General features: G+C 34.1%; 2 protein-coding genes across 2 annotated transcripts; both read left to right on the top strand.

The window, feature by feature from the left end:
* The first annotated feature begins 1254 nt into the window (after window positions 1-1254).
* On the top strand, window positions 1255-6204 carry LOC111016294 (Glycosyl hydrolase superfamily protein). Its single transcript, XM_022291619.2, has 8 exons — window positions 1255-1642; window positions 1881-1954; window positions 2420-2500; window positions 3014-3098; window positions 3446-3543; window positions 4316-4403; window positions 5301-5658; window positions 5830-6204. The coding sequence occupies exons 1-8, from the start codon at window positions 1385-1387 to the stop codon at window positions 6075-6077; spliced, it is 1290 nt and encodes a 429-aa protein (XP_022147311.1). The 5' UTR covers window positions 1255-1384; the 3' UTR covers window positions 6078-6204.
* Window positions 6205-7842: 1638 nt separating this feature from the next.
* TROL (thylakoid rhodanese-like protein) lies at window positions 7843-12065 on the top strand. Its single transcript, XM_022291618.2, has 8 exons — window positions 7843-8708; window positions 9261-9363; window positions 9459-9539; window positions 10431-10511; window positions 10596-10670; window positions 11056-11136; window positions 11253-11465; window positions 11752-12065. Exons 1-8 carry the CDS (start codon window positions 8062-8064, stop codon window positions 11797-11799), a joined length of 1329 nt encoding a protein of 442 aa, XP_022147310.1. The 5' UTR covers window positions 7843-8061; the 3' UTR covers window positions 11800-12065.
* The last annotated feature ends 4000 nt before the right edge of the window (window positions 12066-16065 follow it).

The raw sequence follows: 16065 nt of genomic DNA, 5'->3' as shown, positions 1-16065 counted from the left end.
TAGCCTGTTGTTTTGAAAGAAACTGCGAGGGTCACACCCTCGTGGCGAATAGTATTGACTCTCAATTGTTTTTATTAGATATTTTTTTTAGTACAATAAATAGGGTGGGAAGATTCGAACTCATCACTCTTTGGTCAGATACTAGTGTCACTTAGCAAGTTCATATTCACGATTGACATTTTTAGTGAATGTCAGGGGAAAAGTTTTTTTTAGTATGGGAAAAGTTGAATCTTGAAAGTATTGACCCAAAAGGTGAAATTTACTAAGATCTTTAACCAATGTAAAACAATAAAGACCTTTCCCCGTTGGATTATTACTGTTTTTCATATTAGGTAGTTTGTTTTGTTAAATGCCGATATTTTTCAAATTTTGGTTAATGATGGGAATTTTTGTCTTTTTATCTTAATATCAATTTTTTTTTTTGCAAAGGATTTATTTATATATATATATATATATATATATATATATATATGTATATTATGCAATGGGGGAAAAAACTAACATGCATAATTGGAATATGTTCGTTTCTGGCACGATGGTGGTTAATTATTTCATTAATAGTAAAATTTGAAAACTGAAATTATTTAATTTATTACTTCACTTAATTAACCAACTGCTTCATTTTTTGTTAACATTTATTAATTTTACTTAATTAATATTTATTAACTAATTATCTATTTATTTAATCTAGTTTGTCTAATTAAGATATAATTTATTTGTCTAAAGTTAGCTCAAATCTCAAAATAATAATAATTATAATAAATCAAGTTCCAACAATATATTTATCTCAAAAAAAAAAGTTCCAACAATATATTCCGTATGAAGCCAACTTGTGGTTAAAAAATACGGTCTTTTTAGTATTATTTCTGCCAGTCATTTTCTTAACCTTAAAAATTACAATTTTATTAAATAAAAATATGGATTTGAATAAGTTGTAAAAAAATAGTAGGAAAAAAAAATCAAACACAACATCAAATACTAAAGTAAATACTTTGACAAAATTTTTATTTTAAAGAAATACGTGACACAACAAAAAGATTATTATCTAAAAACTATATTCGTCAAGTTATAAAATATTGGATACACCATTCAACTGATATCATATCAAAAAAGAAAAAAAAAAATTAACGAGAGACATTAATTCTATAATTTATCCTAGTTTTTTAATGGAATAATTTCTCATAGCATATAAAAAATTAAAATGGAATCAATATGCATAGGAGTATTTTTTTAGTATAATAAGTTTTATAAAATATGTAAAATAGAAGAAAAATTATTTTCTTTTGAAGAAATTAGTTTTTGATCAGGTTCAGTTCTGCCGTCGGGACCTTGGATCCGTCAACAAAAGTGCCAACAAGCTCGTCGTGGACACCGACGCGCCGCCATGGCCAAGAAGCGGGATCGCCAAGCCGCCTCGAATCGCCGTAAGAACCAAGTTGTCTCGTCCGATCAGCACGACATAGTCGGCGATTCTTCCTCTGACCGGAGGCTCATCACAATTTTCGTCGTCTTCTTTGTCATATCTCCCGCCATTTCCGTTCTCGTGTATTTCAAATACGCTTCGAATGGGGAAATTTCTGGCGCACCTGCGTACGATCCGGGCCTCTTTAAGACTGATATCAACTATCAGGAAATTCTAGCGGTATGGATTATTGAAGTTGCTACCCTGTCTTTTTAATTCCCAGCTACTTTGAAAAATTGGAAGTACTGTAAATGCTCTGGTCACTAGGCTTTTTCTGATTTCGTTAATTTCTAGTGATCGGCTTATACCTCACTCTCTCTTCGATCGAATTATCAATCTAACAGAGGATAGCGATGTTCATTAAATTTGCTTCAGCATGTAGCTTATTCAGTTGCTAAGGGTCTTCATTTTGATGCAGGAGCACTCGAATGTCGCAGAAAATGCCTCTCGCCGTCGTTATGATTATCCTGTACTTGCTTATATTACTCCGTGGTATCCGCTTGGAAATTCCCTCTTGCCACTTTTAGTCTCTTTGTAATTTTGGGTAAGGGTAGTGTATTAGACTGGCTTTCAGTTTGTTGCCAGTTTCGGCGTTACTAATTTATTGTTGAATTAGATGTCGGTATGTATATCTTTTATATTCTACAAATTATTTCCAAAAAGTTCTGACTTAGAATTTGCTAATCACATTTAACGTTTCAATTATAGGAAAATGAGATTGGAGTTGCATGAAGCTCTCTGCATTAGAACTACTGAATTGAATGATTTACTATTTGTTGGCTTTAAATTCTTAAAAAAAAAAAAAAAAAAAAAAACCAAACCTTGGGCATTTCTGATCGTCTTGGAAGTATGCACTCTGCACATATCTCAACTATTTCCACATGTTCTTTTATATGTGCGGATTTAAGGAGTCTCTTTAGCTTTAAAGTCACGAGGTTGACATGTTAAATTGTGCAGGAACTCCAGGGGCTATGATATGGCAAAAAAGTTCAACTCCAAATTTACACACTTATCACCTGTGTGGTATGATTTGAAGAGGTATGCAAATCCTGCCGATATTAGTACTATTTTATAATTTTTATTGTGGGGTTTTCTGAATGAACCTTTCATGAATAAAGACAAGGATGATGGAATACAAAAAGAAATTTCCTGAAGACCGGGGAAGTTATGGAACATCTATCATTTGGCGAAATGAGAGAGGTAGTTTAATAACTAGAGGCTAGGCACCAACTAGAACAAAAAGCAATCGAATCCGAAGACTTTTCTGGCACTCTTATCTTGAAAAGGCTTTCTTTTCTTTTAAGCCACACCTCCCATAAAATAGCAATAATAGAGATCATCTTTTACCTACATTTTTCACTTAGTGGTTTTCAGCTGAGTGTAATTATGACAAAAACACGTGATAGTGACATTCTTTGCTAATTTTAATTGTGTGGTTTACTTTCTATATTCTTACATTTTTATTTTTCTTCCCTTGTTTACTTTCTATATTCTTACATTTTTATTTTTCTTCCCTTTACATGCTACTAATAGCTATGTGTTCTTATGCAGTCATGGTTCCAGCTTAGTATTGGAGGGAAGACATAATGCTGACCAAGGATGGATATCAGAGCTAAGACTGACTGGAGATGCACTGGTACAATGAAGGATATTTATATATTTTTTATCGTTCATGTGGCGTTGGTGGCAAGCAGATGGTATTATAACAATATAATAGAAAAGATTCATTAGAAGGAGCTTTAACGAATACTGGATTTATTCTGTTATATATTTATGATGAATTGTTGGAATTCCTTATGATCAGAGAACACACAGGAGAATTGTCTTTGGAAGGTTGTAAATTTCTAATAAATTGCAGGTTGTTCGGGGAGTCTTCATTAAAGGCTCACCTTTGAATGCACCTCTTATTCTTGACTATAAATCATTTTATTTGAGCTTGGACTGCTGATGGGCCATTTAATTCATTTGGTAATTCTGAAGTAGGTATTACCTAGAGTGGTTATTGAAGCATTTCCTACAGATCTGCTTAGAAAGAAGAAGCTGAAGGACAAAGCTATTGATCTGATTGTAACAGAATGCAAGTAAGAATACACTGGATGGTCTGTGTGTTTCTGTATGTGATTTTGGATTTCTTATATGTTAAAGAGGCATATCCATGGTTAGACTCTTAGATGTTCTGATAAAGTTCAGATGTCAAATTAGTAAATAGGATTTTCTGCTGTGAATTATTCCAAGCAATGACAGCCATTTTGAGGCATGGCAAGGAGCTATGGTGTCTGTGCATCACTGTTATAGAACCTGGAGGATACCCATGAAATGTTCAAACTGTAAAGCTACTTCTGCCCTGTAAAATGTTTATACCAGGAAAAGATGTACAAAATTGAAGGACATTTAATTGAGACTTTTGGAGTTTGTAGTTTCGGAATTGATTACCTAGAAAGGTATACTATTAGATTGGATTATGATTTAGATAGAAATACCAAGTAACAAATTACTGTTTAAGAGCAGCCGTTGGCAAATGTTGGAAGATGCTATTTGGTCATTAACAAACTAGGTAACCTACTTGGAGGGAGGTCTCTCTTAAATTATGTTAATTGTGTTGATGTTATGCTGCCAACACGTGGTACATACAATTTTTTTTTACTCGCATGCCTGAACCTGAAGGATATTACTATCTCAATTGTGTAGCTCAAGGTTGTTTTACAAATTTATATTGCACCCCCAGTTGATGGGCAATATTAATTTGGGGGTAAAATTTTGTATCTTTTCTAATCACGGAGTCAATTTTGTTTAACTTGCGTGTTGCAGTTCCATGGTGGATAACTCTAACAATCTCTATTTCCTTTTGTCCAGGGAAATGGGTTATGATGGTATTGTGCTAGAATCCTGGTCAAGGTGGGCGGCTCATGGTATATTGCATGACCCAGACCTGAGGACTTTGGTAATTAGTTTTCTTCCTCCTGATTTTTAGATGTTGGACACTACTTGCAGCATGAAAAACGAAAGATGTACTTTGAGCCATATAAAAATGACCTATATTGTTTCCCATTTGTCAAGAGGTTATCCTTGGTTCTGTTTGGTTCAGTGAATGCTTATTTCTTTTGGGCTAAACGAAAGAAGGGGAAAGAAGCCCTAACAGCTAAGGCTAAAGATTACAAAAAAGTGCTCCAATTGGCGGATATATTTATAAGATTATAATTGTTAAAGCCTTTATAAAGAGAATACACCAAGAAGAAGCATAGAAGTGAACTAGATCCCAAAAGCCCTCGAGAGATGAATCTTCTTGTTGAATATAGGTTGATTCCTCTCTAGCCAGATTCTCCACAGTAACTTTATCTTTTGGTTTTATGATTTGTCCTTCCCCTCAAAATGAAGTTATTTAGTTTTGGAAATATGCGGTTGAGGATTTTTCCTTCATATTTTTCCTTAGATGAACTTTGTAATACGATTTTTCTTGTTGTCATCAAGTTGTTGAGATTTTCCAAGCGCAGATTCAATCTCTAATTCCTTGGTACTTCGGATCTTCGAGGGAGTAGTATGGTGGATTTTTTTATTTTTTTTTCCTTTTCCTTTTTATGCATGCAAAGTTTGGAGGAGAGGGAATAAAAATCAAAAGAACATTGGAACTAGTTTGTTTGTACGATCTGATTACCTACGCTTTCATGTGATGCGAGATCTCTTATTACATATGTGGTTATAATGGCCATCATAGGTCTCGTAAACTTTACTTTTTATTTTCAATGATGTCTACCTCTAGACAAGGCCATCAAAATTCATGTGTATATGCATCTTTCAGACATCGGGTACCTGAGGGATCTGTTTTGATTCCCCATTACAGGCACTGCAATTTATAAATCAACTTGGAAATGCCCTGCATTCAGAGCTTGAGAGCAGGAGATCTAAGCAACGGTTGCAACTGGTGTATGTCATTGGTCCACCACATTCAGAGAACCTACAAAAGCACGATTTTGGGCCACAAGATTTTCATAGCTTGAATGGCGCTGTTGATGGTTTCTCACTTATGACCTATGATTTCTCCAGTCCTCAGAACCCAGGCCCCAATGCTCCATTGAATTGGATTCGTTCAACATTACGGTTAGTACTTGGTACCAAGGACAATAGGCTTGTTCAACACAATGCTGGCAAGATATTTCTTGGAATCAACTTCTACGGCTATGATTTCAGCCTTTCAGGAGGTAGAAACCATTCTATCTTTTATACTTCTTTTAATGGCTAATAGCTAATTGGGGATTCATGTTGGACTAGCTACACTTTTAAGTTCATGGATGCTCACTTTTTTCTTGTAAAAGATTTCCATTAGCATTATTAGCTCAAGGGTGCCCATTTTTTAACAACTGCATTAATAGGAGGTGGAGCTATTACTGGAAGAGATTATGTATCTTTGTTGGAAAAGTACAAGCCTATGGTGCAGTGGGAGAAGAACAGCGCCGAACATTACTTCTTGTATGAGGATGACAATCATAAGAGGCATGCAGTTTTTTATCCATCACTGAAGTCGATTTTCACACGTCTTGAGGAGGCTCGATCCTTGGGCACCGGTATCTCGATATGGGAAATCGGGCAAGGTTTGGATTACTTTTTTGATCTTCTGTAAAAGGTCTCAAATCTGGAGAGTTTCAACTTTCTTTTGCCTGCTTTTGAGCCACCACTGTAGAGTTTTGTTGTTCAATTAATTTATGGCTGATGAAAAACTAGATAATGAACTCCTGATATTGCAGTCATTTGACCCTCTGATCTGATGTAGAATATGCACTCCATCTCTATAACAAAATGAGAGGTGGAAATCAGTTACTTTGCTTTTGGTGTTGCCCCTGCCAGAAATGGGGAAAAAGAGGGACCAAAAGTCCACCAAAAAGATTTTGGTAATTAACCGTCTTTTTATTCGGTAACGTTTCTATTTTTTATTTCTTATCTGTTTTTTAATAAATAAATTAAAATGGAACTGTATTTGTTAATTGTTTTATGTTACATTTTTTTTTCTTTTTTCATTGAAAACAAAAACAGAAATATGTTTTTAACCATTTCTTTTTTTAATTTGAGAAAAAAAAAGTAGAAGTTTCATGTGAAATCTAATTTTTCAAATTTTTATGTTATATTTATTTTTAAATTTTTATTATGCATTTTTTTAAAAAATGATAAAAAAATGTTTTTATCTCTGGAAAAAAATTGAAAATATGAACTAAATATAAGAAATTTGATTTCGATGTTTCTAAATTTTCTACACAATTTTTAAAACATTTTTTAAAAGTGATCAAATGCTTACATTTGTCAAAACTGAAAATTAATAAAAGGAAAAAAAAAACATTATCCAACAGGTTTTAAATAGTTCTTGTATGTTTTTATACGTTTTTTTCCTTTTCCATTAGGAATAGGAATTCAATTCTTTTTTTTTTTAAGCGAGAATTCAATTCTATTTACTTTCATATAGTATTATTGAGCTCAAATATGCAATTTAGGTTAAAGTAAAAATTAAACGTTTAATATCATTTGGTGATGGTTCTTCGAGAAGAAAAAGGAAAAAACCTTAAATCAAACTCCTTCTGGAAATTTCGTGACTTCTGTTGAAGGTCATGCGTTCAATGTCACTGCCATAAAGTGTAAGCCACATGTCCATTAGAAAGTTGATTTAATCTTTTGAAATTGAAGGTTGGATCTCCACTCCACCATTGTTGGAAAAAAAAAAGATTGACCGTGTTTGTTAAAATTAAGCAATTTTAAAATTTTCGATAATTAAAAATAATTTAATAAATTTTAGAAACAACGAGTACTTTGAGGTTAAATATTTAATTATATTTCCAAGGGTTAACAAAATAAGTGCTTCACCTCAAAAATACATTTTTTGAATGTATCTCAAGCTTATCTTAAACGTGTTTCTAACACTCTTCTTAGATTTCTAGGCAAAATTTAAAGACTTGAAGTTCAAAAAAGTAACTTTAAAGATCCCTATTTTGCCATCGAAATTTAACTGTTTCAAAAAGTAGAGGAAGAAAAATATTGGCAAGAACAATTTCATTCTTTAAACATACTCGACGACTTATAATTCCATTTTATGTTAGAACTAATTATTGTATTGGAGAATTCAATATTGTACTAGCTAAGAACTGTACGTGCATTAATTCTTCCCATTCCACCATGTAATTTCATGGTGTACTGCACTGTACTGCTGAAAGTGCTGCAGAGAGTGAAGTTTCCAATGGGATCAAACCAAAATCACATCTTTCTAGTTTCTACTCTAATTTTCAGCCACACAATCGCACCTCTCCAAAGAACCAAACTTGCAGAAACCCACAAATTCGTCCTGCAACTTGTCATCTTCCCATTGGCTAAAGATCATCTACCATTCCAGATCAGCACTCTGTTGGAATTTGTAAGAGAAGGAAAAAAAGAGCCCAATTACAAGACAACTTCTCAAGCTAAGCCTTTGTCATCCCTCTGCACGCCTTGCCCTCCATTCAATCAATCATATCCCCACCAAAATAAACCAATTTGGCATAAACCCTCCACTTGTTATGGTTCTTGAAGCCTTCCCATCAGTTTTTTGAGCAATAGACGCCTGTTTTGCTGCACAGAATTATGCCATGGAGGCCCTCAATGCAGCAAGCTTAAGCCCTTTGGCTGTTCTTTCCGACAGAAAAAGAGAACCCAGAAAAATCTCTCCACCCCCATCTCATCCCTCACTCAAAATTTCAAATTCTGCTAGTTTTAGCACAAATTTACCAGTCTCACAAGGATGTTCTTTATCGAGAGGCTTACAAGGAAGTCTAGTGCTGTTATCTTCAGTAGTTAATGCTGGGATTGCGGGGGCTATTACGTACGATGAAGCACTCCAACAATCTGTGAGCACCTCTTCATCTGGAGACTTAGATTTAAATGGGGTTGTCGATGGGATTGTAAATTTTGGGACACAGAATCCTGGAATCGTGGTGGGTGGTGCTGCCATTTTGGCACTCCCTTTAATTTTCTCTCTTTTTCTTGGAAAGTCTAAGCCATGGGGTGTTGAATCCGCCAAAACTGCTTATGCAAAATTGGGTGAGGATGCTAATGCTCAGCTACTCGATATTAGAGCGCCGGTTGAACTCAGGAAAGTGGGTAGCCCTGATATTCAGGGTTTGGGGAAAAAACCTGTGTCCATTACTTACAAAGGTGAAGATAAGCCAGGTTTCTTGAAGAAACTTGGCTTGAAGTTCAAGGACCCTCAAAATACCACATTGTTCATCCTAGACAAGTAAGACTTTGCATAACTCTTTTACATTAGCGTTCATCATTGTTAGTTTAGTTTAGAGCTGGCTAATAACCAATTCAGCCTACTACCCTGTTTCATGGTTTGTTAAAATTAACTATATAAACTGCCAATCATGTATTTCCCGTTGATGGGTGTTAACTGGAAAGGCAATAACAGGTTTAATCGATACACTCTAGCTATACCACTAATTTGAAGATTTTTGAATTGTTCTTTTTGTTCACAAATCAAGTAGGATGCATGTACCCACCAATTTTGTTGTGAACCCAAGAAGTATATTGGTTGGATAATGAATGCTAGAATGTATTTTAATGAACTATTTTAGCAAATGTAAGCCTTATGGTAGATTTACCATTTCACTTGAGCTTCCAGCTGATATCGAGCTGTTATGATAAACTGGATTGGCTTTACATTAGGTCTATTCATTTACTTTTTATTTGTGATCTAAGCAAATTAAAACCATCTGGTAGTCCGATTGAATCGTAACTATTCTGAAAGCTAATCTTTGAAAATGATCCAAGTTTTGTTGGAAGACAGATATGATGGGAGCTCCGAACTTGTTGCAGAGTTGGTCACTGTCAATGGATTCAAAGCTGCTTTCGCTATTAAAGATGGTGCAGAAGGACCTCGTGGATGGACGGTTATCACCGTTATTCTTTTGTCTCCATTTTAGCATTCAAGGATTTGTATCAGCATATTTTAGGAGGTTTTCACTTGGATCTGTGCCTTGTGCAGAATAGTGGTCTTCCTTGGTTAGCACTGAAGTCAGCTTTGAGTCTTAGCAGTCTGACGGATGCCATTGCTGGTGCACTTGGGGTATGCATCTCTATTTGAGTTTATTTATTTACTCTGTTTTTCTATATATCGATGCTCAAATAGATGAGAAACAATAAGATTCCTTTGATCTTGCACAAAAAAAATAAGATTCCTTTGATGTCTCTCTCATGGCTTTAAACAGCACGTTTAGTTGGTGCAAAAATGTATATACAATATGGAAAGCAGCCATCATTCTGAAAGACCATGGTACATTGTCTCGATTTCGATGAAAATCATGACTGTTGTTGTAGCTAAAACTCCATATCTTGACAAGTTCTTCATCTTCTTAGCTCAAAAGTGTTCTAGAAAGCAACAAATCAGGAAACGGGTAAAATTATTCCTCAAACTCTTTGAACTAGTGGAATTTTTAACTAAACTTTTATTGAGGATTGGGGCTTAGAATAAGGCTAGCCACTATATGTAGTCAATAAGTACAATGAGAAGAGAACCATGCCTGCTTCATCTGTCACATTACCGAATACTGATGTTCATTCATGTCGCCCCGGGTTGAAATTTGATGATAAATTCGCTACTAGTAGTTTGGGATGACTTTGTGAATGTATTCCATCATGGATAAATTTAAGGAGAATTCCTTCTTCCTGTTAGTGTGAAATATAATTTTAGCGAATGATCATAATCCTTCTGGCTTCTCTCTGTTGCATGTGCCTCACTTTAACTAATGTAATTCAACCTAGTCGGCTATTTCCATTTGTATCATCATAGAACTCCTCAAGTTTACATTTTACCAATATGAACCGTCTACTGATCCAATTTCTGAATGTACAACATCATGTTGTTTCTAAGGTTCAAATGAAGTTTCCTTTTTCGTCATTAGTTTACATTTGTGTTGGACTTCCTGTAAGATTTGTGATTGGATTTCCGTGTATATAGGAGGATTCCGATGGCCTGCCTGCTGTTGCGACTGCTGCTGCTGCTGCAGCTACTGGAATAGGTTTATTGGCTTTTACAGAGGTTGGCTCATAGTCATATCCTTAGCCTATGCAACTATAACAAGAGAACTGATAACTATCAATCTTGGATTGCCTCTTTCAACAGATGGAAACGGTTCTCCAACTTCTGGGTTCAGCTGCAATTATTCAGTTTGTGAGCAGAAAACTCCTATATGCTGAGGTTAGTTGGTTGTATCCTAATGCCGTGTTCGCCATTAAGATGGCCTAGAAGTAAGATGTCCATCCTTTTGAAAGAACAAGAACTAGCCATATTACAGTTGAAAGCAATTTTCCTATTATGTGCCCCCCTAAAGTTGTCAAGTTTGTTGCCGTTTCCCTGTATTTTAAGATAGCACATTTGATTAAGCGGAACACATAACTTGAAACAGCATCATCTTGTGGTTAATGGTATGATGCGATGGCTTTGTACCCTAGTTGTTCTTTTAATCTGATTTAGATGATAATATTTCGTGTTAGTCTCAATGTCGTGGTCTCTGTTCCATTACGTGACTCTGGAATTGGTTACTTGTTCTAAAGTATGATTGACCTCAATCCATTTGCGATAGGATCGGAAGAAAACTTTACAAGAAGTCGATGAGTTCTTAAACACCAAGGTCGCCCCGCAAGGGCTTGTCGACGACTTGAAGGTTTGACACCTTCTATTGAATTTATTATTACAAACTCAAGTTTTTGAAGTACATTCCTTGTAAGTTTACATTGAAATCTCGAGTCTGCTGCTATCATTACGATCTTATAATCTCAGGACATTGGAAAGGCTTTATTACCGTTACCTGATACTAGCAAGGCACTTCCTGCACCAGCAGAGGCAGCCGTGGAGACTGTAACATCCAGTGACACTGTACAGAAAGCAGAAGCTGCTGCAGAGTCTTCTCCTGAGATAAATTCGGTTGCCAAACCAGAAGTTAAGGCAGAATCATTGCCCGGAATCTCGAGGCCGCTTTCTCCATACCCTTATGTAATTCTCACGTCCACAAATATCTCTTTTGTCTGCTTTTTTCTTCCCAAGCTTCTAGTTGTGGATTACATTTGCATGTCCTACCTTTCCCATAGGAGAGAATTTATCATCTGCATAAAGGTTCCAAGTTTTAACTCAATTCACGTTTTCTATTACTCAAACTCGACATTTGCTAACATTTTTTCTAGCTCGGAGTAGTCACTTTTTCAAGTTATTTGTCGTCTGCCAGTGACATTCATGGTACAGAAAATGCCTCTAATTCTTCATGTTCTATTTCTGGTTGCAGTATCCAGATTTCAGGCCTCCGTCGTCTCCTACACCGTCGCAGCCGTAACTGCAGAGTTATTTAGCTGGGAATTCCAGAGTCTATATTAGTGAATTATGGTGGATGAGCCAATTTTTAGTGTTTGAAAGATGGTTAGGATGACAGACTGGGTCTGTGCTTGCTCTTAGTCTTCACCAAAAAGTATGCTGCTTTGCTTTGCTTTTCTTAATGTAGCAAGTCAATGAAATTGTATTTATTTGCTGTGTCTCTTCCAACTTTGGCTCCAAACTCAAACTTTTGTAATGAAGATTGGATTAGTTCCAAATTCCAACTTAGACTCTCTCTGATATGAATCACTTGGAGCTGGAAGATTTGGATCCTAACCAAAGTGGAAGAAGTTGTGGATCCGTCTGGTGTCGTTTTCGTTTCTTGTATTTAATAAAGAAAAATAGAATTGCATTCCAACACCTCTAAATTCAAGGATGGTAATATTTATATTTATGTTTTGTAACAAATTAGAAAGGAAATAAGAAACAAAAAAATTTGTTTCGTGGAGAATGTTACCAAAAACTGAGAAACAAGAAGCTGGTTGCAAAATGTCTAAGTTTCTTAAAAAAAAATTTCTCACCGTAGAACTAGCTCTGAAAAGCATGGTTTCTGCCTAACTTCGAGGGGATATGTTTTTTCCTACTGGGGTTTTGAAAGTTTGAATCTTTCAAAACAACTGGAACCACTCATATCTGGATGAGTTGAAGTCTTCTTCTTTGAGCTGTAAGTTCAAAGAAATCCACACCCAAAAAATTAATTACTTTTTTATTATTATTTTTTTCTTGGAGGCAGGGCAATCATGGGGAGACCACCATTGGTGAGAATTATAAGTTGGTCTCAGCTTCTGAGTTTAGTTTACTTCAAAAGCACAATAATAATGATTATTAGTGCTAAGTAGAGTGATAAAATACGAGAAATGATGGGGAGGGAAAGTGGGATTATATTTGAGATCACATCCAACGTTTAAAAATACATAAATGGCAATTAAAGTAAAAGTATGTATTTTTTTAAATATAGCAGCAAGTTTAAAAATTTACACAAATAATATATTATGGAAAAAAAATAGAAAAAGTAAAGTTTGGTCTGGTTTAGTGACATTTTATAGAAATAAAAATAACGATATTTAAAAAATACATATATATCTTAATTAACCTTAGCCTCTTTTAGCCACCCATGATGGTTTTGTTTGGACATAAAATATTAAACAGACAGGGTTGACAATATAAACCTATTAATACAAAATAAAAAGTTCAAAGAGATTTTTTGAAGTATTTGTAAGATAATCACAACTTTAAGCATGCCACTTATTTGAATGTTTTTAAAGTATCAAAGAATAAATAGACAAAGCATTAAAAGTTCAAAGACAGAAGGTTTGTAAAGTAGCCTATAATAAATAAGAGATATTTTTTCTTTTGAATTCAACACGTACCATCATCAAACGTATTAAGTTTCTAGATTTTCTTTGGTCGAGTAACTTTGACGTTTGAAACAGATATTTAAGAAAAAAAAATGAAAAAAAATAAATCTTCACCAAAGGATTTTGGATAAAATTAATCAAGAAGATTAAATATGCACAATTTTTTTTAAATGTTCAATTTTGAAATTTAATCTCTTCGGCAAGGGCATAAGATCTGTAAAAATATTAAAAAAAAAAAAAAGCTAAAAAAAATCTCAGTATCACGTGTGTGGTCAAGGATAAATTAATTGGTTAAAAATTTTGGAAAGAAATAAAAAAGGAATTAGTTTGAAGATTGAATTTCAAATATTTGACCGAATATAGTCCACAAATGGAGTTGGAATTTGAGATCAAACTTTATGAACAAAATAGGCCTAATTCTGTCTCTGTCTCTCTTTTTCTAACCCGACGACAAAACAACTCAATCTTGCCCATAATTATAGTTAATTTGATTTTTCTACTTTGAACTAATGTGGGTGGAGATCTATAATTAAAGATATGTTCGAATTATAAATTAATTTTGCTTTTAAACTTATTTCGATAGTGTGTTTCGAAACCCAAAAAAAAAGGGTATTTTAATTATAGACATTTTAACTAGAAAATGTTTAACAATTAATTGTTGATGCTTAGTTCCATACTCTCAAAAAGTATTTTTGACATGTTGCTTCCTCAATGTTTTTAACGTGATGGTCATGTGATTGCTCGTTTGAACTGATACTATATTAATATTCGTGGAGTCCATCTCAAAATCAATTGACATTGAGAGAAGTAGTTCATTATAAATTTATGATGAATCAAAATTATATATAAATCATAGACGAGAGAGAATCATAATACTTCTTAAATGATACTAACATAATATACGGTAAACTATAATCTATAGTTTGAAAAATTTTCATGCATCCTTACTTAACCCTTTAACTTCTTAAACCATATATATAGTAGTTTAAAGTCATCTCGTAAATTGTTACTAGAGCTAAAAATTTAAGTAAATAGATTAAAAGAAATCTTTTATATATATTTTTAGAGTGTGTTTGGATTAAAACTTTAAGTGATTTTGGAAGACAAAAAAAAAAAAAAAAATTCTAATGTAAAGTATTTGATAATAAATAAAAATCTGGAGTAGTCCAAATTATTATTATTATTTTTTTTTTTTGAAGAATAACTTTAAAGTAGATTATCCAAAAAGTGAGTGATTAAATTACTTTATGATATTTTGGCATTTGTAAGATCACTTTTAGATATAGTGCAACCATAAACAAGCTTGTGATTAAATCACTTTAAGAAAATGTAACCAAACACATAAATATATTTTAATTAAAAACGTTTTATAGAAATGTGTTTTATGAAAAATATACTTTTAAAAAGGTGATTAATTAAATGAGAAGTCATGGTAAACTAAACGTCCCTTAAAAGTCCCTCTCAATTTTTGGCTTACGAAAAAACTGCACTAGCTATTATACGAAACCAAAAAAATAAACGATACTACTGAAGACATTATGTTCTAACATCATGTTAAATCATCACTAAATTCAAAAAATTGTTTCAAGTAGATTATTACATGAAACATAGAAGAATTTACATCGTAGAGGTTCAAATTCAAAACATCATGTCTGACACTAAACATATTAAACTATCACTAAATCTAAAAGTTTTATATGACCAACCATACAATCATTCATACATATTCTTAACCGATTGAAAATCGAATAGTAGGGGTGCTCACGAGTTGGGTTTAGTCGGGTTAGAGGGTTATTTTGGACCACCCGAATTTTCGGATTGGTCAAATTAAGGAACCAACAGAACCGAATATTATGGTCAACTAGGTAATCGTTTTTTTTTTAATCTGGACTGAAAAAAATGAATAGGAGAACTCACTAAGAGAGAGATAAAGACATGAAATCGTGAGAGATTGAGAGTCATGTGAAGATGAAAAAGATGAGGAGATAAGATGCATGGAGGAGAAAGGCAGCATGAAGATGGGAGAATCTGCTTCCGACGGGACGACACGATGAGATCTGCTTTACGATGGGACGAGCGATGAGATTAATACTACATCGACGGCGGACTAGTAGCTGCTACCGGTGATGAACAACCTTGCTTCACGATGGCAACGAGCTGCTCTTGATGAGAGTTGAAGATGATTAGAGAAAGGAGGAGAAAACGAGATTGAGAGGGAAGATGAGAGGAGATGTGAGATTTGAGTGTTTGAAAAGATGTGAAAAGATAACCTAAAACGAAGGAGGAGATTAAAAGTAAATTGATGGTTGAGATTGAAAATAGAAAATATATTATAATTATATACTTTTATATATTTAATTTCGGGTTAGGTCGGATTGACCCGATTTTTTTAACAATGAACCTGTAGCTCGATCCGAACCGCTCAATTTGGTAAAATGTCAACTCAATCCGAACTAAAACTTTATCTAACCCAACCCAGACCGTTTGAGTTGGATTCTTCAGATTCGTTAGGTTGTCGGTTTTTTGAACACTCCTGTCGAGTAGAAATAGAGGAGTGAATTGAGAAATAATTGTTAATAGTTTGAAGTTAAAAGAAAGTTTAGGCATGTTCGAGTGAGTATGAGTGTGTTGACCATCACCGTTACTATCTATGCCTTCATGGACGTAGGCAAAGGGTTTGTACATTACTTCAGCAAATGACATCACTCCTCTCTCTGTCTCATTATTTTCAAATATTTTAAAGAAATTCAAAGTCAGCTCAACATGAATGGAAGGATACAAGGAATTTTCAAATTTCTTTCCGCGTTCTTCCACATCATCTTCCTTGCACACAAAATTTTAGAAATGATGGCTTTGAATTGGTCAGCAAT

Source organism: Momordica charantia, assembly GCF_013281855.1.
Source record: "Momordica charantia cultivar OHB3-1 chromosome 5 unlocalized genomic scaffold, Mcharantia_2.0 BLBB01000005.1, whole genome shotgun sequence".
Classification (NCBI taxonomy): Eukaryota; Viridiplantae; Streptophyta; class Magnoliopsida; order Cucurbitales; family Cucurbitaceae; genus Momordica; species Momordica charantia.
Note: the sequence above shows the minus strand (reverse complement) of the source record. Positions and strands in the feature narration are given on the sequence as shown.

Bases quoted from the DNA above. Each gene is read 5' to 3' on its own strand.
- LOC111016294 (XM_022291619.2), top strand. From the start codon at position 1,385: ATGGCCAAGAAGCGGGATCGCCAAGCCGCCTCGAATCGCCGTAAGAAC. The intron at 1,955-2,419 runs GTATCCGCTTGG...TAAATTGTGCAG, and splicing joins CTTGCTTATATTACTCCGTG to GAACTCCAGGGGCTATGATA. The intron at 5,659-5,829 runs GTAGAAACCATT...CTGCATTAATAG, and splicing joins TGATTTCAGCCTTTCAGGAG to GAGGTGGAGCTATTACTGGA.
- TROL (XM_022291618.2), top strand. From the start codon at position 8,062: ATGGAGGCCCTCAATGCAGCAAGCTTAAGCCCTTTGGCTGTTCTTTCC. The intron at 11,137-11,252 runs GTTTGACACCTT...TTATAATCTCAG, and splicing joins GGCTTGTCGACGACTTGAAG to GACATTGGAAAGGCTTTATT. The intron at 11,466-11,751 runs GTAATTCTCACG...TTCTGGTTGCAG, and splicing joins CGCTTTCTCCATACCCTTAT to TATCCAGATTTCAGGCCTCC.